Source organism: Meles meles, chromosome 12 (assembly GCF_922984935.1).
Source record: "Meles meles chromosome 12, mMelMel3.1 paternal haplotype, whole genome shotgun sequence".
NCBI classification, from domain to species: domain Eukaryota; kingdom Metazoa; phylum Chordata; class Mammalia; order Carnivora; family Mustelidae; genus Meles; species Meles meles.
Window position 1 is genome coordinate 30,075,968 of NC_060077.1, and position 24,773 is coordinate 30,100,740.

General features: G+C 52.1%; 1 protein-coding gene across 2 annotated transcripts; it reads left to right on the forward strand.

Annotated features, from left to right (window-relative positions):
- Window positions 1-553: 553 nt before the first annotated feature.
- GGT5 (gamma-glutamyltransferase 5) lies at window positions 554-24,330 on the forward strand. Of its 2 annotated transcripts, none has more exons than XM_046025779.1 (12): window positions 554-2,820; window positions 16,573-16,703; window positions 17,763-17,858; window positions 18,345-18,540; window positions 19,123-19,280; window positions 19,810-19,956; window positions 20,788-20,924; window positions 21,306-21,496; window positions 21,885-21,991; window positions 22,176-22,294; window positions 22,419-22,529; window positions 23,937-24,330. In XM_046025779.1, the coding sequence occupies exons 1-12, from the start codon at window positions 2,393-2,395 to the stop codon at window positions 24,009-24,011; spliced, it is 1,896 nt and encodes a 631-aa protein (XP_045881735.1). In that variant the 5' UTR covers window positions 554-2,392; the 3' UTR covers window positions 24,012-24,330. The 2 variants fall into 2 exon arrangements, with proteins under 2 accessions (XP_045881735.1, XP_045881734.1); XM_046025778.1 differs by having other exon boundaries at window positions 556-2,820; window positions 23,865-24,330.
- The last annotated feature ends 443 nt before the right edge of the window (window positions 24,331-24,773 follow it).

A 24,773-nucleotide genomic window follows, 5' to 3' on the forward strand; every position in this document is an offset into this window, starting at 1 on the left:
CCTGGCGGGTGCCCCGGGTTCACACCGTGGAGGATACATCGAGGTGAACCCGAGGTCTGAAGACTGGGACTGGGCAAGAGACTGGAGCAAAACGTCTTGGTCAGAGCCAGGCTCGGGGGGTTTTCCAAGCACAAACCCAGAATGAAAACCAAGCTGTGATCTGCTTCAGAAAGAGGCCTGGTTCTCAGGGAACAGTGAGCCAGGAGAGGTTCCCAGATCCCAAGGGTTAGGGCTTGGACCTGTGGGCAGCTGGAGAGTGCAGCCTAGAAAGAGGGGCCTGGAGGGGACCAGTGAGACACAGCAGCCCGCCTCCTCCCCCAGGCGCCAGCCCCTCCCGCCATCCCTGGGCGGTGGGGGGGGGGGCTGTTAATGGGATGTGATATCTGACTGAGGAGCTTTGAGAGGCTGGCGGGGGGGGGGGGGGGGCGTGGAGGGTGGCGGGGGGGCAGGAGAGGGTGGGTCACAGTCTGATGGCCACCCATGCCCCTGACCAGGGAGCCTAAGTGGGGACCTCTGAGGGCAGGGGCACAGGGGCCACCCCAAGTCTGGGTTCTCCTTCAGGAGGCCGGAAAACTTGGTGTTTCTAAAGTGCCCATGAGGAAACAGAGTTTTGTGTCTGCAGAGTCTGGGCCCTGAGCTTGGAAGGGTGGTACATCTGGGGTCCCCTGGGTATGGGATGGAGGCTTGGCTGGTGGGAGGTGCAAGTCTCCTCAGCTTTCATTTTGGCCCTAGAGGAAAGGCCATGGCCCCATTTGCAGGAGAGAAGACTGAGGCCGGAGGGGCTAGTCTCGCTCCGGGTGGAGGTTAACTCCTTGGGTTCCTGCATATGGGCTGAGCACACACAGTTCCCCAGACCCCGTGAGGCTCAGCTGAGGGCTCAGGCTCAGGGGGACTTGGTTTCCTCTCTTTCCTTCCCATTGTCTCCTGCGCAAGGATATTCAGGGCCTTTCCCAGCTCAGCCTGCCCAACCATACCTCTAGCCAGGCCTAGCATGACACTCTTTCCTCTCCTGGGACTTTGCTCCTTCAGTCCCTGCCTCCTGGCCTCAGCCTGATCAGGATGGCTGTGGAGATGGGGGAATGTTCCATTCTTAGCGCGCCAGACCCCTCTGTCTGCTGCCCCTGCCTTCCCAGAGGGCGGGCTGGCTCTGTGCCAGCAATGCACGTTGTTTCTGGGTTGAGCCATGTCACTGTGGTATGGGGGACAGTGGGGACAGAAGAAGGCGCCCACAGCCCTCCCTACCCCCCCACCCCACCCCCGCTCCGGGCAGCTGTGGGAACAGGCCTGTTGGAGAGACTGCCTGGCTGACCAGGAGTTCGGGCGGGGGCCTGGCAGGCTGTGTGGCTGTGTGGGTGGCTTGTCTGTTGTACTAGGAGGTGTCGAGAGGCCTGGGGTGGGCGATGCTCAGCTGGGGAGGAAGCCAGAGAATATAGGGGGGCAGTGGGGGCAGTAGGTGGGAGTCCAGCCTGGACCCTGCACCCTGTGCTCCCACTGAGCCTGGTCAAGAAGGGCGTCAATGGGTCCCCCTCCCCCAATTGTCTCCCCATTGGGTACTCCAAGGCCTAGGCAGGGGAGCATCCAGACCAGTGTTCCCAGGAGAGGAGTCACAGCCTGCACAGATGGACACAGGGAAGCGGACACACAGCCAGGGAAGTGCAGAGACCCAGACAGGAGGGCAGCCTCACTCTCAGGAGGCCTATGGTGGCATTCTGACAGCAGGCCCCAGGGGTGGGTGGTCTGGTGGGCAGTGGGCACCGAGGGCCAGATGTAGGCCCTGTTTACTTTCCTCACACAGAAGTCTTGTAGTCCTGAGTGTTTGATGTGGATCGGGAAGCTGAGCTCACTCCTGGTCACCCCAGTTTCCTGGCTAGGCCATGGCTGAGCTGGGACTTGAACCTGGATCCTGAGTGACATTGCCTTGGGTCCCCCAATCCCTCTGACTCTGGCCCTCTTCAGCCCCACGTCTGGGCCCCAGACATCCTCAGTGTCCTCTGGCACTGGGGATGCTGAGGCAATCTTGCTGGGCACAACCACACCAAGAAGGCAGGAGGTGGGGTGCCCATGCAGCCCCCTTGTCCCTCTGCGGCGGATCCAGGGGAGGGGACAGGGCAGGCCTGAGTCCTGCTGTCCTGGCTCCCTCGGGGGCGGGAGGTGCCAAGTCCCCAAGCACGTGGGGTGGGATAGCCCTGGGCAGGCTGTGGGAATGAGGGAGTTAACGGTGGTGGCTTGCTCCTCTCTGGGAGGAAAACTCCCCATAAACGCCCTGCTCCCTGGCCTCCTGCCAGGGCCAAGAACAGGGGCTGAAAACTGGAAGTTCAGGCAGGCGGCCAGCTCTCCTCTAGCAGGCGCTTGAGCAGGACAGCAGCCCCGTCGCCGCTGGCGGCTGGTCTGTATGCCCATCAGTCTGCCTGGGGGCCTCCAATCATCTGTAAGCCTGTCTGTCCATCCGTCTGCAATCCTGTCTTTGTCCAGTGTCTCTCTGACCGTCCTTCTCTTCCTAGCCTATGTTCAGCTGTCTAGCCTGTCAATCCGTTTGTCTGTCTCTGGCCTCCATCTGTTCATCTGTCCCATCACCCGCAAATCTGTCCATTCATCCACCCACCTGTGTGTCCACCTGCCTTCTCTCTCCACTCCGGGCCTCAGAGCCATGGCCCAAGGCCGCAGGGTCACGGCCAGCATGGTCCTCCTGGGGTTGGGGCTGGCCCTGGCCATTATTGTGTCTGCCGTGGTCCTCTCTCGCCACCACACTGGCTGTGGCCCCCAGGCCTTTAGCCGCGCTGCGGTTGCTGCTGACTCCAAGGTCTGCTCGGACATTGGACGGTGAGTAAGAGGTGGGTGGAAGCTGGGTGGTTCTCAGTGGCTGGCCCCTCCTGGAGACTCTGTAACTGGTGGTGAGAGTGCGGAGAAGGTGTGTGTGTAAGTGTGCGTGTGTGTGTGTGCGTGTGTGTGCTCGTGCATGTGCACATAGTGGGGGCACTTCCAGCAAGGAAGCAGCCCCAGGACCCTTCCACAGAGCAAGAGGCTGGTGTGCACATGAGACAGAAGGGGGTTTGGGGCTATTGACAGATGTGGTGTGTGAGTCTCTTCCTAGTTCCGGGGCTCAGGAGCCCCGGAGAGGGCACCATCACAGTGTCACCGGTCTGTCCCAGGCTGACCCTGATGACTGGTGCTTGGCCATTTAGAGAAACCACAGCTGTTCTCCAAGGCTGGGGTTTTTTTCCCCAGAAGCGTGGACAAGCCCTGGCCTGTCAGTGTACACTCAGTGCTGCCCAGGGCCAGTTTCTCACCCGGGCCCAGAACCTGGGAAACCTGCCCTGGCCAGCACCGTGTCCCCCACTGCCTCCCCTTCTGATGTATGGGCCTGAGGCCCAGCCAGGGACTGCTGGATGTTTGGGGCCAGGGCAAGGTAGGTGTTAGAGAGGGGCCCCAGCTGGTGTTTTCCAACCCTTTTCCAGGAAGCCCAGCCCATGGAAGGCTTCCGCTGCCCACCGGGGCAGAACACAGCAGGACACCCCTCCTGGCTCTTGGCCCCCAGCCCAGGCTAGTGAGAAGCCCAAGCAGTCATCCCCTTCCCTGCTGGCTGGGAATAACTTCCTGGAATAACTGCCTCGTGGATCATTGTCAGGATCAGAAGTGCTTTGTAAGCCGAGGGGACAGTCCCGGAGCAAGGGGCAGCGTGGCCAAGTCCTCGCCCAGGTGGCATTCCATGCCACCTTTGTTTTGGCTTCCCCATTCCTCCAAGCTTTAACCTTCTGTTTCATTTATTCGCTTCCTCCTTCGTTCCTTCCTCCCTTTGTCTGTCCACCTGTCTCTCCTGACCTGGTCCTCTTTCCCCTCCCTCAGGGCTCCTTTGAGGATGAGGGTGGCCGTTCCAGCGGCATGGTCTCCCCAGGGGCCTCTCCTCCCCGCCCCGTGCTCTGGAGAGCATGCAGAGGTGCCGAGCCCGCCAGAACCTAGAGTTGTAAAGAGGCAAACAGGGTCTGGGGCTTCAGGCCCCAGAGACACCTGATGGGGATGTGGCGCCCCGCAGTGGGGGCCACTGCCACCTTTCCCTATGGGAGGGCTGGGCCCATTGTAGCTCCCGGAGACTTTGAGGGGGATCTGTATGGCATGTCTGGCTGTGCGTGTGAGGGTCAGTGTTGGGGGATCTCTGCTCAGAGCCCATGATGCCCTCTGCAAGTTTCCTTGGTGAGGAGAGAGGATGTGGTTTCTCCCCCTGTGTTTTGTGTGTTTGTTGAAAGGCACTCTCCACTTCCTGTTCTTGTTTTAAGAAGCCCGGAGTGGGAGGGAGCCTGGAGCTGGCCCCAGCTGATGTGGAACATGGAACAGGAGACCCTGACTGGGCTGGGGTCCTCCTGGCCAAGATCCCTCCCCTTGAGGGCTCCTGGGCATGCTGCTGCAGGCTCTGAAGGGAGCTGGCAGTCTGAAGCCCAACTTCCTTCCTCCCCACTGTCCCCCCACTTCCCCATCACTGTCCCTTCTCTCCAGCAGGGCCTCCCAGACCCAAACTTCTCCTTCCCGACAAGCACCAGGTTTACTCCTTTGGGGTTGGGCCTTCTGCTGCAGCCAGAGCTCCTGGGGGAGGTTTTTGTTTTGTTTTAGTTTTTGTTTTTTAAGATTTTGACTCCCCACTGAGCGGGGAGCCTGATGTGGGATTTGATCCTGGGACTCCAGGATCATGACCTGAGCCTAAGGCAAACCCTTAACTGACTGAGTCACCTAGGTGTCCCTGGGGGAGGGTTCTTAGGTTGGCATGAGTGAGGACCCAGCACCATGAGGAATGAATAGACCCACTGTGACAGCGAGGTCCCTTGCTCTCTAGTCTATGATCTTCCAGCACTATATCCCAGCGTGTTAAGCTTGTGTGCAAACTGGGTGTTCTGAGGCTCTGAGTAAGTGCTCGTCTTTTAGGGAGACTGCGTGAGCTTCAGGGTAGTGGTGGCTTTTAGGTTTGTGACATGTGTCTGCTGTGGCCACTCGGAAATACCTCCCCTCCTCAGTGGGACGATTCACTGCTTTTCCCAGAATGCATAGGATTCATTGCTGAACTTGATTTATAAGGAAACTAGGTCTGTACAGAAGGGAGCTGCCTGGTGTCACAGAGTGAGCAGGCCCAGCTGGGACTGTCCTCTGCTGCCTCTGCAGGGGTGGAAACAGTCCCGAGCTGCTGGAGGGGTGGGGTCCTCCCAGAGACCTCCATCACCTATCCTGGATCCAAATGCCTGCCCAGCCTCTAGCAGGCCTGTAAAAGCCAGAACTTTACTCGTAAAGGGACTGGTTGTAGAAGACGATGGGTGGGGGGGGCACCTGGGTGGCTCAGTCCGTTAAGCATCTGCCTTCAGGTCAGGTCATGACCTCAGGCGCCTGGGATCCAGCCCTGCATCCGGCTTCCTGGGAGCCTGCTTCTGCCTCTCCCTCTGCTACTCTCTACTTGTGCTCTCTCTTTCTCTCAAATAAATAAATATTTGGGGGACGCCTGAATGGCTCAGTCACTTAAGCATTTGCCTTTGGCTCCGGGCGTGATCCTGGGGTCCTGGGATCGAGCCACGCATCAGGATCCCTGCTCAGTGGGGAGCCTGCTTCTCCCTTTGCCCCTCCCCCTGTTTGTGCTTGCTCTCTATTTCTCTCTGAAAAATAAATGGGTGAAATCTTTCAAAAAATTTTTTTTAATTAAAAAAAAGGAAGAAGAAGAAGAGGATGGTGGTGTCCAGACCCCTCCAGAACATTGGAGTCTGGGCTGCAAAGCTGGGGATGGGGATGGGTCCTGAGAGCTGGATCTTATCAGCTGCTCCAGCCCCATCCAGTGGTCTGGGGGGTCATGCTCTTAGTGCAGAGGAGAGCAGGGACTCTGGCAAGTGATTGCAACCTTTGAGCCTCAGTTTCCCCACCTGTGAACCGGGACTCATGCCAACACTTCCCTCATGGGGGTGGGGGTGGGGTGCGTGAAGCTTGCCTTGCTGGTAGGAGGCACTCCCTCGATGTCAGCTGCCTGACCGTTAACTGTTACATTGGCTTGGATGGGATGTGGGTCAGCATCTCAGAACCCCGAGTTAGGGCCCAGAGTCAGAGCAGGGAGCCTACTGTGAGGGAAGGCTCATAGGGGTTAGGGTGTGACCCCACCCCTTCCTTCCGCCCCAGCTCCTATGACCCTCGTGGTTCTCTGGACTCCTGGCCAGTTCCCCAGGAAATTACTGCATTTCCTCCCCTCTGGGGCCATAACTATGGAAACAGCCCGTGTGCCTGGACACTGTGCACCCACATGTGGCCGTGTGCCTACCTGGCTGGGTGTGTGACAGCAGCCCCTTGGTTCCCTGGGGACAGACGTGGCAGAAATCCGTGACTGTTCTGCACGCAGCTCTCTGCTGACTAGGACTCCTCCCACTCACAGCCAAAAAGGTTCAGGGTGCCTGGATGGCTCGGTAGAGCGTATGACTCTTGATCTTGGGATCATGAGTTTGAGCCCCATGTCGGGTATAGAGTTCACTTAAAAAACAAAGCAAAACAAAAAAACAGGCTCAGGGAGGTTGAATCCTGTGCCCTGTATCATGCAGTTGGAATGCAAGGCTGGTTTAACATAACTTAGGAGATAGAAAAATTATTTGATTGTCTTGGTAATGCAGAAATGCATTTGATGTAAAATTTGCATTTGTATGCATTTGATGTAAAACCTGATAGGAAAGTGGACAAAAAATTTTAACAGAAACTTCATTATAGAGGATATTTGAATGGCCAAGAATCATAAGCCCTCAACATTAGGCATGGATTTGCTGATCCTCTGTCTCAGCCACCACAAAGGCAAGGACTTTGACCATCTGGTTACCCCTTGCCCCCAGGACAATGGCTGCATTGCAGACAGTAGGTGCTGTGTTCCTATTTGATGAAGGATCCTGCAGGTAGCGAAGCTTGTATGCCCCTCACGCATCCACAAGGCCCACTGACTTGTACTCTGTTATACGCATTCATAGGCACAATGGCCCTGGCTCAGGACCACTTGGGCTGGAGTTCCCACTCACCAGATGCACGATACAGGGCATGTGATTCAACCTCCCTGAGCTGGGGTCTTTTTTTAAAAAATAAACTCTATACTCAATGTAGGGCTCAAACTCATGACCCTGGGATCAAGAATCACATGTTTAGCTGCATTTCACAAAATTTTGTGCTATTGTTTTGGCTATTTCCCCCCTCAATGCTTATATATATATATATATGTATGTATATATATATATAATACATATGTATATATATTATATATGTATATAAAATCTTATATATATAACACATATGTATATGTATTATTTATTTGACAGAGAGAGAGATCACAAGTAAGCAGAACAGCAGGCAGAGATAGAGAGAGAAGCAGGCTCCCTGCTGAGCAGAGAGTCTAACACAGGGCTTGATCCCAGGACCCTGAGATCATGACCCAAGATGAAGGCAGAGGCTTAACCCACTGAGCCACCCCGGCACCCCTCAATGCTTATATTTTTATGTTTTTAAAGATTTATATATTTATTTGAGAGAGAGAGAGCATGAGCTGGAGGGACAGTGGGAAAGGGAGAGAGAATCTCAAGTATTCTCAGCAGAGTGCAGAGCCCAATGTAGGGCTCTATCCCACGACCCTGAGACCACGACCTGAGCTGAAATCAAGAGTCTGATGCTTAACTGACTGAGCCACCCAGGTGCCCCTGTTTTTATCTTGAAAAAGTTTTAAACCCACAGAAAAAGAGAAAGAATGCCCACTTATACTTCACTTAGGTTCACCAATTGTTAATGTTTCACCTTTTCTTTCTCTCTCTCCATATGTTATCTATCTACATTTTTTAAAAGTTGCATTAATCATCGCACTTTATCCCTAAATACTTAAGTACATATCTACTATGAATAAGATCATTCTCCTATATAACATTGATACCATTATCACCCTCCAGAAACTTGACCTTGATGTAATAGTATTTGATACTTCATCCAATTCAAATTTTTCCAGTTGATTCAATAAACCTGTCACCTATTATCTATCATCGATCTTCTATTTATTTATCTCTTTAGATCCAGTATCCAATCAGTGATCATCATTTTTTAAAGTCTCCTTTAATCTAGAACTATTTCCTGCTTCTTTTTTAAAAGATTTTATTTTATTTTATTATTTTATTTTTGACAGAAAGAGACACAGCGAGAGAGGGAACACAAGCAGGGAAAATGGGAGAGAGAGAACAGGCTTCCCACAGATCAGGGAGCCTGATGTGGGGCTTGATTCCAGGACCCTAGGATCATGACCTGAGCTGAAGGCAGACACTTAACAACTGAACCACACAGGTGCCCCATCCCTTGTTTCTTAACATACAAACTAATCTTCTATGACATTAACAGCTTTTAAAAATTGATTGATTGATTGATTGATTTAGAGAGCGTGTGAGTGGGGGGAGGGGCAGAGAGTGAGGTAAAAGAGAATCTCAAGCAGACTGCCCGTTTTGCTTGGAGCCTGATGTGGGGCTCGATCCCAGGACCCCGAGATCATGACCTGGGAATGGAAATTAGGAGTAAGCTGCCTAACCAACTGAGCCAGCCAAGTGCATTATAACATTAACATTTTTAAAGAAGCCTGTCCACTTGAATCACAGCCTTGCTTCACAATCTTGGTTTGTCTGATTATTTCCTCATTATCAGATTCTGGTTCAACACGAAAGCTCTCCCATCATTAGTGATGCTAAGTGGGATCACTTCGTGAAGGTGGTATCTTCTAGATCTCTGCATTGTAAGGCTATCATTTTCTTTATTAAATTAGTAACATACGGTATGATACTTTGAGACCAGGGTGAATATCCTTTTTTCAAACAACACTTGACCCCATGTTTTAGCATCTATTTTGGTCTTTGTCTGAATAAATTCGTGTTTGCAAAAAGATGATTTCTAAACCTGTCATTTCTTCAGCATTCATGAGTTCGTATTCTTCTGTCAAAAAGATCCCCTCCTCCCCAACCTAGATGTTCTTTTTTTTTTTTTAAAGATTTTATTTATTTATTTGACAGAGAGAGACACAGTGAGAGAGGAAACACAAGCTGGGGGAGAGGGAGAAGCAGACTTCCTGCGGAGCAGAGAGACCAATGCGGGGCTCGATCCCAGGACCCTGGGATCATAACCTGAGCTGAAGGCAGATGCCCAACAGTCTGAGCCACCCAGGCACCCCCAAACTAGATGTTCTTGAATATCACTATTGACTCAAGGATTTTTTCATTTCGATATGTTACAATCCATCCCCATTCTTCTTTCTGATCCCCAAGTTGTCACAAATTTGACCAATGGGAGCCACTCTAAGCCAGCAACTATATTCTTTTACACAAACTCATTAGTCTTAGAAAATTTTCTTGACTTCCTGCCCAAAATGTTCCAAGATCTACTTGTACATTCCCTCAGCCAGATCTGAAATCAGGAATCAGTAGAATATGGTATTTCAGAAACCAAGATCTGAGGGCTAGGATGTTCACTGAGACAGGGAAGACATTGCTTCTACATTGTGTCCATGAATGGAAGCAGAAGAAATGTGCAAATATCTTGAGTCTATACCAAGACCTCCAGCTGAGATCTATGACCATAGGCTTCTTCCCATCTTCCTCTGTCTGACACTGTGTGTCTCTTCTACTATGGTCAAAGAAATTCCCATCAGTGTTAGTATATTTACATATTGGCTCTCTTCCCAATAACCACAAAATAGTTTCAAAATTACTTCAACAAGACCACTATGAACAACAAGTCTACTAAGTGAAATCTGAGATGTCTTTGCAGGTTTGTTGTTCTTGTTGTTTGTTTTGTTTTATTGTCCTGAGGCTATATTCTATAAAAAGATGTATGGTGAAATTAAATTATTTTTCCTGTGTGGTTATCAGTTCAATATACCATTAGCTTATTTTTTTTTTCAGTTTGTATTCAGTTTTAGGGTTTCCTTTTTGTTTTAATTTTATTTTTGACTATACATGTTAAAAAGATATCCCCAATGATCTCATTCACATCACCTTCATCCTGTTCCTACTTAGTCTTTTAGAGGGAATAATTTTCACTGGTCTCTAATTTCTTTTTTTCCTGTTTTTTTTTTAAATTTACATATCTTTCTTTTCATTTTCTTTTTTGCTCTTTCCTTTATTTTTTATTTTATTTTATTTTTATTTATTTTTTAAATAAACATATAATGTATTATTAGCCCCAGGGGTACAGGTCTGTGAATCGCCAGGTTTACACACTTCACAGCACTCACCATAGCACATACCCTCCCCAGTGTCCATAACCCTACCATCTTTCCTTTGTCTTTGCAATTATTTCTGTGTTTCTGTTTGAAAAACAAGCAAATATATCACTTGTTTTCTCTTTTTTGTCATAGCTTTTGATATCAAGAAAGGCTTTGTATTTTTGCTGTAATGGTTATTATATTTCTGTTGATATCTTTATTGTATGTTATATATGCAGTTATAATATTAGATATATAATTATGGTACTTTTAATTCTTCTGCTTTTTTGGACTATCCTTTGTTTGCTCCTCTGATGGTTAAACTAGGCTATGGTGCCTAGTCGTTTGGTCAAATACTAGTCTAGAATTTGCTCTGAGGGTATTTTGTAGATGTGATTAACATTTCATTCAGCTGACTTTAATAAAACATTACCCCAAATGCGGGTGGGCCACATCCAATCAGTTGAAGGTCTGAAAAGCAAAAACAGGTTTATCAGAGAAGGAATTCTGCCTCAAATCTATGACATAAAAATCCCATCTGGGGGTGCCTGTGTGGCTCAGTCAGTTAAGCTCGGTTAAGACCTCAGCTCTGGTCATGATCCCAGGGTCTTTGGATGGAGACCGGCATCAGGTTCTCTGCTCAGTGGGGAGCCTGCTTCCCCCCCCCACCCCATTCATTCTTTCCCTCTCTCTCTTTTTCTCTCTCTCTGAAATAAATAAAATTAAAAGGTAAAAAAAAAAATCCCATGTAAGTTTCTATCCTCATGGCCTGCCCTACAGATTTTGAACTTGCCAGCTTCTGCAATAACATGAACCAATTCCTTAAAATAAAAATCTCTCTCTCTACATCTATCCCATTAGACTTAGAGACTTCCCTACTATGAATGATATTGAAACTACCTAGAAAACTCTTCTTTCCCCTGTTCCCCTTCTTTCCTAAGAGGATATAAAGGGACATGGGATATCTTTTTACTCTCAGTTAATATCTAGCAGTCAATCAATAACCATATTCTACTTCTTACATAGCCTCCCATTCGCACTCCCATCCTCCTTTTTTTTTTTAATACACACAACAGACCTTGCCACCTATAATAGCTAAAGCTGTTTCTACTATGTTTTCAGTTAATTTTCTCTCTTTCCACCAAATGAGTTTTCTGTCCAGACAATCATTAAAAGGAAAATTTTCATTGGTTCGTTTAACACAACCAAACATCTGGTTTCATGTGCAATAACACAGGCACCTTTGCTTTTATCAGTACTGGGGCCTGTAAACCAGAGTATTTTTTTTAACCTGCCATTGACTGGCCCATAAGTCAAAGACAACAGTCATGTCCTCAAAACAAAATCCCCACTCCATTTTTATGGTTGTACTGTGCCTCCATTTTCAGAAAAAATAAGCATTACACTGCTATCCTGTTTCCAGAATAACTATTATTTTTAGTCTGAGATCTATGGGTAATTATATATTTAATTCCTACTCTCACTCATGTCAGAATCTTTCCCATTATTTTGGTTGTCTGAAGTCTGTTCTCTATAAGATTCTTCAGAAAATTTTCATGCTGAAAATATTCACTGAGTTCTTGCATGTTCATAACAAACAGTTCGTGGCCTTTGTAGGTAATGATCAGTTTAGCTGGATATAAAATCATTGGTTCACATTTTCTTTCCTTGAATGTGTTGATTATAACTCTTCCTCATTCCTGGCACAAAGCATTGGTGTAGTAAAGTCTGATGACAATCTTACTTTCTTTCTCTTGTAAGAGAGTTAATCTTTTTATCTAGATGCCCCCAAAATTTTGTTAATAAAGTCTGATAGGTTTATTAGAATATACCTCAGTGTTGGCTATTCTGAATTGATTTTCCTATGTAATGAGATGCCCTTTTCAATACAGAGTAAATTTTATGTTTTTTTTTTCTCTTTAAATCAGGGAAGTTATCTTGAATTATATTGTTTATTATTCATTCTGTCCCAAAGATTTGGATTTCCATCTTGGGACTCCTATTAAATGTATGTTTGATATTCTTGCCCATCTTTTGTATTTTAAAATCTCTTTTTCATTAAAAAATTTCCCCCTTTCGGGCGCCTGGGTGGCTCAGTGGGTTAGGCCGCTGCCTTCGGCTCAGGTCATGATCTCAGGGTTCTGGGATCGAGTCCCACATCGGGCTCTCTGCTCAGCGGCGAGCCTGCTTCCCTCTCTCTCTCTCTGCCTGCCTCTCTGTCTACTTGTGATCTCTCTCTGTCAAATAAATAAAGATTTTTTAAAAATTTCCCCCTTTCATCTTCTCTTTCTTTTAAGGAACCTCTGTAGATATTTGCTCTGTGTTTATCTTTGTTCAGCCTTCATTTCTTTTTTTTTTTTTTAAGATTTTATTTATTTATTTGACAGAGAGAGAGAGATCACAAGTAGGCAGAGAGGGCGCCTGGGTGGCTCAGTGGGTTAAGCCGCTGCCTACGGCTCAGGTCATGATCTCAGGGTCCTGGGATCGAGTCCCGCATCGGGCTCTCTGCTCGGCAGGATGCCTGCTTTCCCCTCTCTCTCTGCCTGCCTCTCTGTCTACTTGTGATCTCTCTCTGTCAAATAAATAAATAAAATCTTTGAAAAAAAAAAACAAACAAGTAGGCAGAGAGGCAGGCAGAGAGAGAGAGTGAAGCAGGCTCTCCGCCGAGCAGAGAGCCCGATGCGGGGCTCGATCCCAGGACCCTAGATCACAACCTGAGCTGAAGGTGGACACTCAACTGACTGAGCCACCCAGGCATCCCTATAATTTTGTTTTTTAATTCCTCTTTTCCAATCTCTTCATGTGCAGTTTTTCTAATTCTGATGTCTGCCGCCCCTTCCTTGCCTCTGTAATCCTTTTAACTGATTTTGACACATCCTGAAATATTAAGTTGCTGTTTACATCTGATTTGTAAGCTTGTCTTTCTGGTATGGGGTGTGACTTCAACATGTTTTTTGGTTCATGTTCAAGCAAGATGAAATTTCCTATACTTTTAGGCTGGAAGGCGGGTCAAAATAGTTTTTATCAGTTCAGGCTGGAAGGCGGGTCAAAATAGTTTTTATCAGTTCATGGCTCTTGAATTCCTTCTCCTGTTTCTGCAAAATGATTGGAAATACATACGGTCTCCTACCTTCTGATAACTGTTTTCTCTTTTCTTTGCCTCTGTGGTTCCAGTCCTGTTCAGTTTGCTTGTACTAAAGCAGCTTCTCATCAGGGCAGCTCCCTCTGCCCTGAAGGAGAACGTTGGTTTATTCATTTTGAGAGTTCTCAGGATCCAGAACTCTTTGGCACCATGCCTTCCCTTGGCCACTTTTCACTCACGCTCAGGTCATGATCCCAGGATCCTGGGATAGAGCCCCACAGGGGGCTTCCTGCTCAGTGGGGCCTCTGCTTCTCCCTCTGCCTCTGCCACTCCTCCCTGCTCATGCTCTCTCACTCCCTCTCACTCAAATAAATAAATAAAAATCTTTTAAAAATTTTTTGTGTTCAATCTCTTGTTAATGCACGGTTAGCATTGAGCTCCTAATTCCATGTTCTATCCTTGCCATTTCTCTGGGGAAATCCTTCATCTTGTCTTTTATATCCTCAAATGTAGTTATTTAAAATCTGTGGTCAGACAATTTCATAATCTGGAGGTCCCATGGGTCTCTTTCTTTCTCCTATTGTTTGTGCTTTCTCTTGGGCTTTGTTTATGTTGTATTATTACTGCCTTGTTTGCTTGGCTATTTTGAAGTCAGCCTTTGCAGAGTGTGTTGAAAATTGTTCAAGATAATTGTTAGAAATAATATGAGGTCCAGGATACCAACATTCTGGAATGACTTTAATTCCATTTGACTGAAAGTTGATGATTTGAAGCTGGGCCACTGGGCTTGTCAGGGCTGGCCCGTTTCTCATTTTACCCCCAGAGTGAGGACAACCCATCGCAAGTCTGGTTCACTAGCACACCCAGGCTCTGGCCACACAATGATGCCAAAAGCACTATGTGGCTTCTTGGCCCCTTCTTTCAGAACTGGCAAACATTTTGAGGAGGGAAAGCTATCTCCAAATGCCAGACTCCTCTGTGTCTAGGGCTGCACTTCTTCCCTGCCTGTGATGCCCTTTTTTTTTTTTAAGATTATTTATTTATTTGAGAGAGAAAGGACATGAGCAGGGGTGGGGGAGCGCGGAGGGAGAGAGAGAAAAGCAGGCTCCCGCAGAGCCCGCTGCAGGGCTAGATCCCAAGACACTGAGATCATGACCAGAGCCAAGGGCAGACGTTCAACGGACTGAGCCATCCAGGCGCTATTGCCGCCCCTCACCCCCGTGATGCTAAAGTGGATGTTTTCCCTTTGTCTGGATCTTCTAGTGGTCTGTGGGAAATTTAATCTAAATGATTTTGTTTCCCATTACAGGGATGTCTGATTTACATTTTGACAGATGATTTTGTTAAAACAGAAGGGGGATGGCAGATGTTGGGGACCAAGGAGGAGATCGTTGCAATAACCCAGTAAGAGATGCCTGTGGCCTGGATCTGGGGATGAAAGAAAGTGACCAACCAAGAGTGGCTCCAGTGTTCACGGCCTAAGCAAAGGGGTGAATGGTTGTGTCCTTTTCTAAGATAGCGAAGGTAGAAAGGGAGCCATTTTGGGGGGCAGCGGTGAGAAGGAAGGAAGTGGAGTTTAGGTCATGTTAAGAGTGAAATGCCTCGGCGCCTGGGTGGCTCAGCCATTAAGCATCTGCCTTCAGCTCACGTCATGATCCTGGGGTCCTGTGTTCCAGCCCCGCATCGGGCTCCCTGCTCCGTGGGAAGCCTGCCTCTCCCTCTCCCAGTCCCCCTGCTTGTGTTCCCTCTCTCTCTGTGTTTCTCTCTGTCAAATAAATAAAATCTTAAAAAAAAGTGATATACCTCAAATAAAAACTTAAGAAAGAAAGAAACAAACCCAAACCAAATAAAACAAAAAAAGAAATGCTCCTTAGACACCCAAAGGAGGTATCTTGTGGAGGGCTGGGGTTGTGTCTGGGGTTTAGGGGAGAGGTCTAAGCTGGAGATAAAACTTGGGGATCATCAGAATAGAGTTGCCTTTTGAGCCCTGAGCCTAGATCAGCTCATCTGGGAGAAGAAACAGGTGCACAAGGACGGAATACTGAGCCTGAGGCCCCCAACAGCATGAGGTGAGGGAAGTGGGGAGAAACCAGAGCATGGTGGCAGGCAGTGGTGGGGGCCTGGAAGCCGAATGCAGAAAGCACTTCCAGAAGCCGGGAACAATGGGTCAGGTGACATAAGGCTTTTGTGACGGGAGGTGGTTGTTGTTTTTTTTTTGTTTAATAGTTTTCCAGTTGTCTTTTGTTTTTGTTTGTGGTGTTTTAATTTTGTGAAGCATCTGTGTTTCTCCCTGCCTGGATGTGACCATCTTCGTTGTGTCATGCTGCTGGCTTCCACCCCTTTCCCCGGTCCAACATTCTGCATGTCCATGCTGTAGCCATGTGTGCCCATGGGTGGGCCCAGAGCAAGGACATTGGCTCAGGGGAGCTTGTGAGCCCAGGGTTGGAGGGGGGGTGTCAGGCTAAAGTGTCCTAGCTGAGGGAGGGTCCCGGGATCAGAGGTCCTATGGGGTGGGGGAGGGGAACCAGGTCCACTCCCTCTCTGGGCCTTGGTTTCCCCATCTGTAATTGGTTTAAATGCTCGCTTCCTGGAAGTGTTGGGGAGGATTCCTTAGTGTTCAGAAGGGGCGGCCTCCAGTGAACTGCTCAGGGCCGTGCCCTAGGAACAAGGTCATTTCCTCAACATAGGCCAGTCTGACTAGACCCTTGGAGCTAAAAGGCCTACCCCTTGGTGCCCACGGACAGGTGGGAGACTGAGACCAGAGAACATTCCCACAGACACTGGAGCCCCAGGAGGGGCTGGGGAACCCATTAGTGCAGGCCCCTGGTGGCAGGGCAAGCTCCTGGGATCACCTGAAAAAGTCCAGTCTTAAAAGGATTGGGACCTGTGGTATCCCCAGTGGGATGCTGAGTGAGAGCTGCCTAGGCTGGGCTCCTGGACTGCTGGGAACTGGGAGCTCTGGCCCAGGCAAGTGAGTCACGGCTGCTGGGAGGGACTAGGGAGCAATGGCCGCCAAAGCACTGCACAAACTGAGAAGTACCTTATGTAAGGCAAGGGGGAGTGTAAATGCCATTATGATTTGCAGTCTGTAGGGGCCTATGGACCTGCGAGCAGCTGGACTTGAGGGGGCAGCCCAATGTAGTCTCTGACCAGAGTTTGGTGGCTGCAGATGGTCACCCACCTGTCACCATTCCCTGGTAAATGCCAGCTGAGGAAGCCCATGTTGGGAGGCTGGGGCCAGGGAGCCAGACCTCTTATTCTGTGTCATGTTCCGTAGAGCCATTCTCCAGCAGCAGGGCTCACCTGTGGATGCCACCATCGCAGCTCTGGTCTGCAGCGGAGTCGTCAACCCTCAGAGCATGGGCCTGGGCGGAGGGGTCATCTTCACCATCTACAATGCAACCACGGGTGAGTTCATATGAGGAGCCCCATGGCGAGGGCGGGCTGGTCCACAAGTGCTAACAGTGAAGTGCTTACAAACATCCTAAGTGTTCGCTGTGCACCCACACCTCTTCCTGGGTCCTCTTGGTGCCCCCCACTTCCCCCACCTTGTCTGTGCAAAGCCACTGCAGCCCATATGAGCACTGTCAGGGAGGAGGAAATTCTTCTGCCCTTCAAGGTCCTTCTAGCTGGACTAAGGATTAAATTGACAGGAGGGAAAGTAACAGGACAAAATCAAATTTAATTTCCTATGTATGGGGAATCCACATAGACATGGAAATCCCAAAGACAGACCAAATTAGCTGTCTAAGGGATAGGGGTCTGGGACTTCAAAGGGAAGGAATGCAATTCACAGGAAGATAAAGAAGAGTAAACATTTGCTAAGCAAATGTGTGCGGGACCACTGGGAAACAATGGGACCCAGAGGACTTTTACCAAAGGCCTTGCAAGGTCCTTCCCTGTCTCTCCTACCTAGTTTGTGTCCTGTTGTAGTTGTCTATGGTGATGGCTCTCTTCCTGGAGCAGGTCTTCTGTCTACATTCTTTTTTTTTTTTTAAAGATATTATTTATTTATTTGACAGGCAGAGATCACAAGTAGGTAGAGAGGCAGGCAGAGCGAGAGAGGGGGAAGCAGGCTCCCCGCTGAGGAGAGATCCCGACTCAGGGTCTGATCCCAGGACAATGAGATCATGACCTGAGCTGAAGGCAGAGGCTTTAACCCACTGAGCCACCCAGGCGCCCCTTCTGTCTATATTCTTTCAGGCAGTAGTAGGGGGAGATAGAAACTCTTCTGGATTCTGCTAGGTTTTAATTACTTTTAACTCAAAAATAATCTTCAAGGCAAAGTGGCCCATTTTGGGGTCGCCTGCTCTTGGCCCCTACAGCACAGAGTCGAGTTCAAGGTACAAAGAGAGAAACAGGCCTAGAACAGAGCCAGGGGCATATGAGGGGAGGATATGGTGTGGGGTGAGACCTAGATGCCACAGGAGTGCCCCTGAGTGCTCACGTGCCCTGCTCCAACTCCAGGAAAGGTGGAAGTCATCAATGCCAGGGAGACAGTGCCCGCCAACTACGTCCCGGGTCTGCTGGACCAGTGTGAGCAGGCCCAGCCACTGGGCACAGGTGAGGCCCTTGGAGGGACCACCCTCTCATCCTACCAGGCCACTGAGGCTCACCAGAACCCTCCCCTGAAGGGGCTTTGTGGACAGGCTGTGGCACCCTGGTGCCAAGGGAGCCCCCCTGGAGGTCCTGACCCCCAGAGTTGAGAGTCTTCCTGGGACAGGGCTTTCTGAGTAGGGAGTGGTAATCCAAGCACAGGGACCACACTAGCAAAGGCCTGGAAGGTTCAGTGGAAATGGGGTTGTGGGTGGGGTGGGAAGTCCTGGGGCCAGTTTGGACCGGGTCCAGAGGGAAGTCAGTGGGGAGCCACGGCGTGGTTGGGTGGGGAGTGGAGCAGGGAGTGATAAAGTCAGGTGTGGGCTCCAGAAAGCTCATTCCGGCTGCCATGCTAGGGGGACCAAGTGGGTGGGGCGAGTGTGGGGTGGTGGAGAACCCCTGCAGAAGGCTACGGGGCTGAGGGCAGGGACATGACATCACTGGGCCTTGCAGGGGCCCAGTGGATCGGAGTGCCAGGGGAGCTCCGTGGCTACGCTGAGGCCCACCGCCGCCACGGCCGCCTGCCCTGGGCACAGCTCTTCAGGCCCACCATCTCCCTGCTCCGAGGGGACTACCGTATGCCCTTCATCCTCAGTCAGTTCCTGCAGAGCGACTTCCTGCGGCCTTCCTTATACAAGACATCCCTGAGGTGAGCACTGCCTCAGGGGCTCCCCGGACTCCCGCTCAGCTCCTGGGTTCAGGCTCTGGCCCGTCTGCCTTGCTCCCACCCCTGATCCAACCAGCCCCTCCCTGAACTTGAAGGTTGACCCTGTGCGGGTATCAGGGGCCTGAAGGCCGGGAAGGCCAGTGCTTTGCTGTCCCTGTTGACAGACCTTTGAGCTAGAATATAATCAGAGGGGCTCAGGCCAGAAGTTTACATCCAAGTGATGGGACTACAGGATGTGGATTTGGGCTCTGCCACTGCCCTCTGGCCCTGTCCTTCTCCACCCCCACCATGTCCATGCCAGCCCACTGACCATGTCTTCCCAGGGGGGTCCCGGGCCCATGTAGGGAGCGTGTCCTCCCCCAACCAGGGTGATGAGCGAGGTGAGAGACTCCAGCCCCCCCAAGCCTAGAGGAGCCATCTCCCCTGATGTCTACACTAGCTCCTCAGGACCCCGGACCAGGACTGCCTCCCTATAGGGTCCCAAGGAAACCACAAGAACCCCTGCAGGAGTGTGGCTGCCTTCCGGGGCCCGGCCCCACCCTGAGGCTGCCCCCAACTCCCCAGGCAGCTCTTTTTCAACGGCACAGAACCCCTGAGGGCTCAGGACCCATTCACCTGGCCCGCACTGGCCGCCACCCTGGAAACCGTGGCCACGGAGGGTGCAGATGCCTTCTACACAGGGACGCTGGGCCAGACGCTGCTGGAGGACATTGCCAATGAAGGTCAGCTGCGTGCGCCGAAGTCCCAGAGCCCCCGGCCCTGCCAGAGAAAGAGTAGGGCTCTGGGTGCTAGGGGTGAGGGCAGGCCCTTCTGCAAGCCTGCCGGAATGTCAGCTGCTCCCAGGACTCAGGAAGGCCATGTGTCCAGGCCTGCCCACTGCTGGCCTCAAGGACCCTGTGGTCAGGGCCCTTGGGGAGCAGAGCCCCATAAATCAGCGAATTAGTGGTGGCTATAGGGGGTCACAGTGGGTTTCTGGGCCTGGAGCTGGCCACACTCACAATCTGTCAGAGGCCAACTTCCTCTCACCTTCCCATCCTCTTCCCACCACCCTGCCTGCCTCTGGCCTCCTTCCATCCATCCCTCACCTGGCTCTAGGGCCCAGCCCTGACGGCACTGCCCGCAGACCCTCCATCACCCCTAGTGTTCTGAGAGACTAGGTTGATGTGGGGAGTCTCACCACATGACCTGGGATCAGCAACTGTCACTCTGCCTCAGTTTCTCCGTCCTGGGGTCTCTTCCGTCTCACCTCAGGCAGCAGGCTGACCCTGCAGGACCTGGCATCGTTCCAGCCAGAGGTAGTGGATGCCCTAGAGATGCCCCTGGGGGACTACACCCTGTACTCACCGCCACCGCCTGCAGGAGGTGCGATTCTCAGCCTTGTTCTCAATGTGCTCAAAGGTGAGACTCCCCCTCCGTCCCACCCAGAGTCCTGCCCCACTGGCATCTCCGAGCCCAGCTGGAGCTTGGGGCAGCCTTGCTCTTCCGGCTCAGCCCCTCCTCAGACACCAAATGGAAATGGGTCAGGATGTTATGCCCTAGAGCTGGTCTCCGGCGCAGTCCACACAGTGGGGCTTTGCTGAAGGGTCCGAGGTCATCCACCCAGGGAGTCCTGGCCCGCAGGTGGTGAGCGGCCTGGCCAGCGTGTGCTCCCTGGCTGAAGGTGCCTGCAGGATGGCACATGGAGGTGGGGGGGTCCCAGCCGTGCCCAGGTTTGGGGTGACCCGCCGCTGACTGTGTCAGTTCCTAGAGACTACCGTGATGGACTTGTGGCTTAAAGCAACAGAAATTTATTTTCTCCTAGTTCTGGAGGCCAGAAGTCCAAAATCAAGGTGTCAGCTGATCTGTGTTTCCTCCGGGGACTCTGGGGGACAACGTGTTCTTTGTCTCCTCCAGCTCTTGGTGGCTGCCAGCATTCCCAGGCTGTGGCGGCACCCGTGTCTCTCCCTCTGCTCACACAGCCTCCTCTTCTCTGTGTGCCTGTTTTATACGATTACATTTAATTGTGTGATTACATTTAGAGCCCTCCGGATAATCCAGGATAATCTGCTCTTCTCAAGATCCTTAACTTAATCACACATTTTGCCATATAAGGTAAAATTCACTCCTTTGCCCTATAAGGTAGTATTCACAGGTTCTGGGGATTAGGACATGGATGAATCTTTTTTGAGGGGGGCCAACAGTCTACCCACGACACGGGGTGACCCCGACCTGCGCCCATCCCCTCCCCAGGGTTCAACTTCTCCTCGGAGTCGGTGGCCAAGTCCGAGGGGAGGGTGAACTTGTACCATCACCTCGTGGAGACGCTCAAGTTTGCTGGGGGACAGAGGTGGCGGCTGTGGGACCCCCGCAGCCACTTGGATATCCAGGTGAGGTGGCCTGTGGCCACTGGAGATCCCACTTCCCGGCCCCCAGGGCTCTGCATGAAGGGAACATGAGGCTGTCCCTGGACCCCCAGAGTCTGACTGGGTGAGGTTGAAGGAGCGCGTACAGAGTTTCAGGACAGGACGGCCTGGCAGTGGCCCAGGGCAGGGAGGGTGAGGCGGGTCTGCAGACTAGAAGGGACCCCTGAGTGGCAAGTACTAGAGGGACAGTGTTGGCACCATAATTCAGAGAACCTGGAGGATGGGCAGGGTCTGGGGGTAGCTTGGGCTGGAGGAAGACAGACTGGGGAGAGCCTCTCAAGGGACCCTCTTCTCTGTGGGCCCTCCGGCTCCTCACTGACCTTGCCACCTGCCCGGCCACCCCAGAACGTTTCCCAGGACCTGCTGGGAGAGGCTTTGGCCCAGCAGATCCGCCAGCAGATCGACGCTCGGGGAGACCACCAGCTCAGCCACTACAACCTGGCTGGGACGTGGGGCCGCCAGATGGGCACGTCGCATGTGTCTGTGCTGGGGGAGGACGGCAGTGCTGTGGCAGCCACCAGCACCATCAACACGCCGTATGTGCCTGACTGACCCCAGGGCCCCCTCCTTTGCTCCCTCAGCAGGTCTTACAAGCCCCCAGTCTCCCCTTGCTTGTGTCCAGAGGGCAGTACCTTGCTTTTCCCTTCGCTGCCTCCTTTCCATCAGAGGGGCCACAGTCCTGTCTTCTCTGGCTGGAAGGCTGCTGACGGGTGGCCCTGAGCCAGGACTTGCTCGGGGACGAGGTTTACCCAGAAGGACGTCCTGACGGGGGGTTTAGGGGGATCTTTGGGGGCAGTGCCAGGGAGAGAGTAGCGGCCCCAGGGTGCTAGCGGGCTGTCACTTGCATGAGGGGGGTCAGGCACGCGTTCCAGGATGGGAGCCTGAAGCCTGGAGCTCCAAGCCCAGATCCGACCCCACCTGCAGCTTTGGAGCAATGCTGTACTCACCACGCACGGGCATCCTCCTCAATAATGAGCTTCTGGACCTATGCTGGAGGCGTCCCCTGGGCTCCCAAGTCACCCCCCAACCCGGTGAGCCTGAGGACCCCACTGGTGGGAAGAGGGCAAGTGGGCAGGCCAGGTGGCGCGAGGCAGCCCCTGGGCCAGCCCCAGGGTGCACAGCAGGGAATGGAGACACAGATGGAGGCAGGTGGGGGGACGTCGGGAGGGTGCTGGCTGCAGGCGAGGGTGTGGGTGACACCCACCTGGCCTCTAGTTCCAGGTGAGCGGCCTCCATCGTCCATGGTTCCCTCCATCTTGGTCAACACAGCCCGGGGGTCAAAGCTGGTGATCGGTGGGGCCGGTGGGGAGCTCATCATCTCTGCTGTGGCCCAGGTGAGTTGGGGAGCACCTGGCTGGAACATCCCCACTCCTGGTCGGGGGAAGGAAGGGGCTGGTGTACGGTGGCTGTGGTCAGTGTCCCCTCCCTCCCCTCCTGTGTTCTCCTTCTCTCCCCCAGGCCATCATAAACAAGCTGTGGCTTGGCTTTGACCTTAGAACTGCCATTGCTGCTCCTATCCTGCACGTCAACAGCAAGGGCCATGTGGAGTATGAGCCCACCTTCAGCCAGGTAAGGCCGCTGTCCCTGCCACCGCCAGGACTGATGCCTCGGTGCATGTTGCTCAAAGCCCTCAGTGGGATCTCAGCCACTGAGTATCTTCAGCTGGGCACACTTCCTCTTCTGGGGCCATCCGTTCAGAAGCTCAGTCGGGGAGGCACCAGGCCAGTCTTGCGGCCCCTGAGACAGAGAACAGGGTGTCATCCATGCTTCTCCCAGGTCAGGCACCTCTGCCCCTTGGTCTCTGCTCTGTTCTGTTCTCTCCAGATGCTAGTCTTCCCGGCTATGGCCTTGCAGACTCTCTTTCATGGTGATCTGTTTCCTTGTGGGGCTTGTAGCTTTCATGTGTGAGTTTATTTGTAAGAGTAGTAGTCATTTCCTTCTGAGGCCTGGGGTTGCATTAGTGCTGGTCCTTATGAATATTTCTTGGGTTTCCCCCCTCACAAGCAGGTCCCCAGAGCTAAATTCTCTCATCCGACTCCCTGCCCCCACACCCCTGCCCCAACACATAGTCACCTTCTTCTCTGGGCTGGGAGATGCCCTTTGCTAAGGTCTTTTTTTTTTTTTTTTAAAGATTTTATTTATTTATTTGACAGGCAGAGATCTCAAGTAGGCACAGAGGCAGGCAGAGAGAGAGGGGGGGGGAAGCAGGCCCCTCACTGAGCAGACAGCCCAATGTGGGGCTCAATCCCAGGACCTTGAGATCATGACCTGAGCCAAAGGCAGAGGCTTTAACCCACTGAGCCACCCAGGCTCCCCGCCTTGCTAAGATCTAATTTTAAAAGTCTGGCAGCTTTTGAAGGCTTTGAGCTTCATGCCTGGGGTCTGTTTAGCCAGTTGGGGTTTAAGGTCCTCAAAGCTGCCTCGTCTGTGGCGAGGGGCTCTTGGTGTCAAGGCTGCCTCCCGTGGCCCTTGGAGCACTGAGGACCATAGAGTGAGGAAGCTTTACTCCACGGGAGTGTGCAATCCCTGAGAACCTTGGTCCTGGGGCCTGGAGACTAAGGACTCTCGGACTCTGAGATGCTTCTCCTCCTTATATAGGGTCCTCCCCATGGTGTCCTTAGATCCAAGCCAGAAATGGTCTTGCATCTCTAGCTCCTTCTGGCCTGGGTGATGTTCTCTCTGCCATGCTCCCCAGAGCCTGGCTTCTCCACTGGGACTTACTGTGGGAGGTCACGGACTCCAGGCCCTCCAGACGAGGCTACAGCCAGTGTCCTCCCATCCTCACCACCACTGATGCCAAGTTCTCCTTCTCAGTTGGGACTCAGATCTCTGCCTGGGCCCTAGGCCCTCAGCAGGTAGAGCTAAGCTGTCTTCACCTGTGCACTGGCCTTCTCTCCCCTCCAGGAGGTGCAGAAAGGGCTCCAGGCCAGGGGCCACAACCACACCAGGAATCCCTTTTTCCTGAATGTGGTCCAGGCAGTGTTCCAGGACGGGGCCTGTGTGTACGCTGCAGCGGACTCGAGGAAAGGTGGGGAGGCCTCAGGCTACTGAGGAGACTGCTCCTGAGAGCTGCAATCCGGCCCCTGCACCAGTGTGTGCCCAGGCCTGATCTTGGCCTTGGGACCAGGATCTGGACCCTGTGGCGGAGGGTCAGTCTGGGGCTGCAAGAGGTGGGGACAGCCTGGAAGATGGATGACTGCGGGGCCTGAGCCTTCTCCCAGAGCCCCTTGCGGCCCTGCCCCTCACCACCCCCGCCCCCACCAAGTCTTCCCTAGGCCTCTCACCCAGGACTGTGGCCTACCCTTGCCCCAGGCCGCACTCCCCACCTGTATACCGTCTAGTCCAACATTAAAGAGGACGGTGGACCTCAGCCTGATTTGGAGTCTAGTTGTAGGATGGCACCCTTAGAAAGCACACGCACTGAGTTCCTATAGTCCTCCATGACACACCAGCATGGAGGTGTGGAAACTGAGACCTAGCGACCGGCTGGCCTCGCTCAGGCCACCCCTGGATGGAGGCGGCACCCCACCACCTGCTGGGCCTCTGCAATATGGCTGTTGGGGGCCTGCCTATTCGTGGGAAGGCAGGGGTGTGGCCAAGGGGCACCTGCCCCTGACTCTCGCCAGGACCATCTCTGGATCTTGTCCTCTGTGCCAGGAAAAGGTCGGATGAACTAGGATCTGAGACCCCCACCCCAGTCCCCAGCCCCAACTATTGCCCATGTTCTCACCCTCAGCACTGTTGGCATTTCAAATGAAAGGGTCTTTGTTGGGGGGCTGTCCCCCCATTGTAGTGTGTTGAGCAGCCTCTCTG